This window comes from Mizuhopecten yessoensis, unplaced genomic scaffold (assembly GCF_002113885.1).
Source record: "Mizuhopecten yessoensis strain PY_sf001 unplaced genomic scaffold, ASM211388v2 scaffold4421, whole genome shotgun sequence".
NCBI classification, from domain to species: domain Eukaryota; kingdom Metazoa; phylum Mollusca; class Bivalvia; order Pectinida; family Pectinidae; genus Mizuhopecten; species Mizuhopecten yessoensis.
In genome coordinates this window covers 142,903-148,192 of record NW_018405538.1, presented here as the reverse complement: position 1 = coordinate 148,192, position 5,290 = coordinate 142,903, and the positions used below count along the sequence as shown (strand labels likewise).

The window sequence follows — 5,290 nt, the reverse complement described above, 5'->3', positions numbered from 1 at the left end:
GTCACTGTAATGTCATAACCTGTACACTGTAGCGAGACATTCCACCCTGTCACTGTAATGTCATAACCTGTACACTGTAGCGAGACATTCCACCCAGTCACTGTAATGTCATAACCTGTACACTGTAGCGAGACATTCCACCCTGTCACTGTAATGTCATAACCTGTACACTGTAGTGAGACATCCCACCCTGTCACTGTAATGTTATAACCTTGACAANCATCATTCCTGACCTATATTGGACTAACAAGAGTTCCTAGGGAGACTTGCAAAAAGAAACAGTGGACATCCAAAATGTTGTGCGACAGTTTAATTGTGTGATGTCGTTCTCGAAGTGAAGTCCCTTTCGCTTGATTGGTAGAGCAAAGTTCATAATTAGGTATCTGTATGTCACATATAACCAAATTGATCAATTCTAGTATATAGAGTGTGGCCTGTAAAGGGCTCGTCTGTTCCTGCAGGTACTGTTTAAAAGTGTTGTTTTAGTTGTCATAGGTCTATATTGATTCTACTGTATTAGTGGTGAATATATCCTGGAAAAAAGTTATGGTAAGGTGTTTTCACTCGCGTATTACATGTTAAAACACATCAATATGCATACGCAACTCAAGTATCAAATGACGCTTTTTTACTGGAAAAAAATCTTGGCTAATTTAGGGTGGGGCATGGGGGATCATTTTACTATGTTTTTTAGCTCATCTGGTCCAAAGCATCAATGTGAGCATATGCCATAATGTGGCATCTGTTGTCCGTCCATCGTCAGTCCGTCCGTCATCTGTCCGTCCGTTGTCTGTCCTCTGGCATTAAAAGCAAAAATATGAAAACAAGTAGACGTGATTAATTCCTTCATCAAGATTACAAGCTGTAGTAATTCTGCCAAGGTTATAATAACTTGTTATCATTACAGGTGTCATGTCCGCCCAGGCACGTCCAGCGTACTGTAAGTGTCCACACAACCAGTGTTAGGTACAGTGATGAGACAGGAGGTAGGACAACTGACTACAGCCGCTTCCCAGTGCCAGAAATGGAGGACCTACCACAAGACGTGAGAGACAGGATGACTGAGGTGGAAGAAAAGGTAGCACACTTAGTTGTACACTTAATGTTGAGCCAAGCATAGATTATTGATATCAAAGTTATGATTTACATTAATTAAGAAAGAAAGGACCTTTTGATCTCTATCAGAAACATCCTGTTTCCTTTCCAGTCAGGATTCATGCCTAACGTCTTCAATGCGCTGTCCTATCGGCCTGATGATCTTCGATGCTTCCTAAACTACTATGATGTTGTGATGGCTGACAGAGGTACGCCATCCTGGTTTCTGTTTATGTCCACAGTCACAAAAGACAGGGAGTCGTTATATACAGGGGGTCACTCAGGCAGCCTAACTTTATATGTAACATCCTCAGGAAGTTATGTTGCTTATGTCAAGAGTTTTTACATATTTCAATATTTCCTTGATGTGCCAAAAATGAATAAAAATAATTTGTACAGTCACCAATATAAAGTTGATATGGTTTAACAACACAGAACTATTTTTAGGTAACTTGACGAAGGCCGACAAGGAGATGATCATTGTTGCGACGTCCTCAGACAACAGTTGTTTGTACTGTATAATAGCCCATGGAGCTCTGCATCGGATCTACTCCAGGAACTCACAACTAGCAGATCAGGTCATCTCATCCGCCAGAATAACCCCCACTTCATTCCCAACAGTTATAATCAAATAAATTAGTCTCTATATGGTTTTTTAAAAGAACTATCTTAAGGGTTGATAGTCATACAAAGGTAACAGTAGTACTGTGGTGCTCAGTCTATCTATTTCATACACTTTAAATAACAGTTGCGGTTATGCCCCATAAATGTCACTCCTTACTGAAAGGGCATTGCCACACCAAATAAAAATTTGATGGTATATCCATTTACCTTTTCCTTGTCACTCTCCTGCCTTTATAAATTGATGTTTCATGGTGAAACTTGATACAAATCTTACATGCATCAAAGGTTGAATAAGTTTGTGTTTCAGTATTTTACATGTATTTTAAGTGGACTTGAGACCTGTTGTGCATTTGTGATACAGTATGTACCAAAGTTTGTCTGGAGCATACTTTACGTACTACTCCACCTGTACTTGCCAAAGTTTGTCTGGAGCATACTTTACGTACTACTCCACCTGTACTTGCCAAAGTTTGTCTAGAGCATAACTTACTTACTACTCCACCTGTACTTGCCAAAGATTGTCTGGAGCATACTTTACTTACTACTCCACCCGTACTTGTCAAAGTTTGTCTGGAGCATAAGTTACTTACTACTCCACCCGTACTTGTCAAAGTTTGTCTGGAGCATAGTTTACTTACTACTCCACATGTACTTGCTAAAGTTTGTCGAGAGAATAATTTACTTACTACTCGACGTGTACTTGCTAAAGTTTGTCTAGAGCATAATTTACTTACTACTCAGCCTGTATTACCAAAGTTTGTCTGGAGCATAATTTACTTACTACTCCACCTGTACTTGCTAAAGTTTGTCTAGAGCATAATTTACTTACTACTCCACCTATACTTGCCAAAGTTTGTCTGGAGAATAATTTACTTACTACTCTACCTGTACTTGCTAAAGTTTATCTAGAGCATAATTTACTTACTTCTCCACCTGTACTTGTCAATGTTTGTCTGGAGCATAAATTGCTTACTACTCCACCTGTGCTTGCCAAAGTTTGTCTGGAGAAAAATTAACTTACTACTCCCCCTATACTTGCCAAAGTTTGTATGGAGCATAATTTACTTCTTCCCCCACCTGTATTGCCAAAGTTTGTCTGGAGCATAATTTACTTACTACTCCACCTGTATTGCCAAAGTTTGTCTGGAGCATACTTTACTTACTACTCCACCTGTACTTGCCAAAGTTTGTCTAGAGCATAATTTACTTACTACTCCACCTGTACTTGTCAAAGTTTGTCTGGAGCATAATTTACTTACTACTCCACCTGTACTTGCCAAAGTTTGCAGCATCAATGTCCTTGCTCACCAACCTACATTCACTAAGCTTGTTATACATACACACATCTTAGGTGGGCAGAGTGCATCTTGTACACACCTTTGTACAGAATTATGGCCCTTCATTTATTTTTGAAACATGCTGTTGTTCATGGTGTGTTAGAATAGGTGTAACGGGACGCAATGGTTTTGATAGTTTACCAGGTATATGCAGCTAATGAACTAAAGTACCGTATGTTTTTCATTTCAACAATTTGACCTTCTTTAGTGTATGGTATACAAGTACTTTTTACTCAATTCATTTTAATAATGAATAACCCTTATACTGGCATTTTGGCCCCTACAGTAATATTTTATTACAAGAATCTCTAGTCAATCAAGATAAATTCATATCTTTTGGATGTATTTCGAATAGCGGTAAATGGATGCTGCATGGCATGGGACATACATATGTTGTTCCATCCTGTAGTGCTCTTTTTGAAGTTTTTCATGATTTGTTTTTCAGCTGGCAGCAAACTGGAAAACGGCTGACATTGATGCTCGTCAGTATGCTATCATAGACTTTGCAATGGATGTCTGCCACTGTCGCCCCCTGTCTGAGGAGAAGTTCGAAAATCTATACAAGCACGGCCTCACGAAGGACGATGCCTGGGACATTGGAGCGGTTGCAGCACTTTTTGCCCTGTCTAATCGTATGGCTTACCTCACCAATATGAAACCCAACAAGGAGTTCTATCTAATGGGCAGAGTGAAGCAGGAAAAGAAGGAATAGACCAAACAAAGCACAAAATGGGATAGCTTCTATTTCACAGGAAAAGAAATGGACAAAAAACTGAGTGATTCAAAGTAGATAAACAGAATAAAATAAGAAGAATGAAGCCGAGTTAGACACTAGAGCAGCAGTCAGTGTAAAAGGTTAAATGGGTTGCTGTATTGGTTTAACACCAACACTAAGTTGTAGCCATAACATGAAATCCTGTTTTTAAAGTTATTTGAGAAGTGTGTTATGGTTTTGGAATACATGTACTATAATTATGTTATGTGCCTTACAGATTCCTCTACATTATAACTCAGGTAAAATATTGTGTTGGGATGGCAGAGTAGATAGTGCTCTCCCTTTTCATCAAGATATCCAGGATTTGATTCCCTCATCCTAGGTTCAAAGGTATTGGGTTGCCTGCCTGACGTTGTGGCTTTTTCTGCATGTTCTCTGGCTTCCTCCCACATTAAGACCACATACAGGATTCCATTCAGACCAACAAGAGGGATTAATAAATTATGTCATAATTGTTTTAAAATAACCTTAAATTAAGTCATGTATAATTTTAATTTAATGGTGCAGGGTATTAAGCCAATGCTGTTTCTTTGTTCTCGGTGGATCTGAGGGTCCTTTATCCCTCAGTTGGACACCTGGAAGTATTCAGGTTGACTGAGCAGCAGAGTTGAATCAGGAAGATGTATCAGTCATTACCGTATGAGGGTAGGTTTCTTCAACGTTATTCTGTACTTGCCAATCGGTTTCGCCATATAAGCCGGCTTTGTTGTTTACGAAGCCAGCTAAAAGGTCGAGACCAGTTGACAAGTACAGAATATTTGCAGAAACAATGCTGTGGGATTGTTACTTGTACCTGGTTCAACTCGACTGCTTGATCATCCAGCTGATACCTCTACCTTATAACGAGTATTATATCTAGCTTTTTAGCACTCAAAACCATTCAGTAGAGCACTAATTCTACAAGTACAAAATGTAATAGACATTAATTTGTTGCTGTACAATTGGAATAATTACAATGGGTCAATTGCTGAGGTATTACTCGTGATCACACGGACTATGTGTTAGCTCACCTGCCAGAAGGGCAAGTGAGCTTATGCCATGGTGCGGCGTCCGTCGTCTGTTTGTCCGTCTGTCTGGCGTCAACTTTTTACTTTAAACAACTTCTTCTCAGTAACCTAAAGGCCTAGGATGATGATATTTGGCCAGTAGCATGCTGGAATCAAGGGCTTTCAAGGTCACAGGGGTCAAATATATTAAAATCTTCAAACAACTTCTTCTCAATAACCAAAAGGCCCAGAGTACTGATATTGGGCCTGTAGCATGCTGGGATGAAGGGCTACCAAGTTTGTTCAAATGAATGACCTTGATCCACTTTCAAGGTCACTGGGGTCAGATGTCTTAAAATCTTCAAACGACTTCTTCTCAATAACCAAAAGGCCCAGGGTACTGATATTGGGCCTGTAGCATGCTGGGATGAAGAACTATCAAGTTTATTAAAATGAATGACCTTGACAAACTT

At 39.4% G+C, this 5,290-nt stretch overlaps 1 protein-coding gene across 1 annotated transcript in view; it reads left to right on the top strand.

Annotated features, from left to right (window-relative positions):
* Nucleotides 1-4,906, top strand: part of LOC110449028 — a 13,308-nt gene extending 8,402 nt beyond the window's left edge. Inside the window, exons 2-5 of the mRNA XM_021495601.1 lie at nucleotides 908-1,078; nucleotides 1,208-1,304; nucleotides 1,543-1,673; nucleotides 3,502-4,906. Of these exons, the coding sequence (XP_021351276.1) occupies nucleotides 908-1,078; nucleotides 1,208-1,304; nucleotides 1,543-1,673; nucleotides 3,502-3,768 (666 nt within the window). The 3' untranslated portion in view covers nucleotides 3,769-4,906. The remainder of the gene's footprint in view (nucleotides 1-907; nucleotides 1,079-1,207; nucleotides 1,305-1,542; nucleotides 1,674-3,501) is intronic.
* Nucleotides 4,907-5,290: the final 384 nt, after the last annotated feature.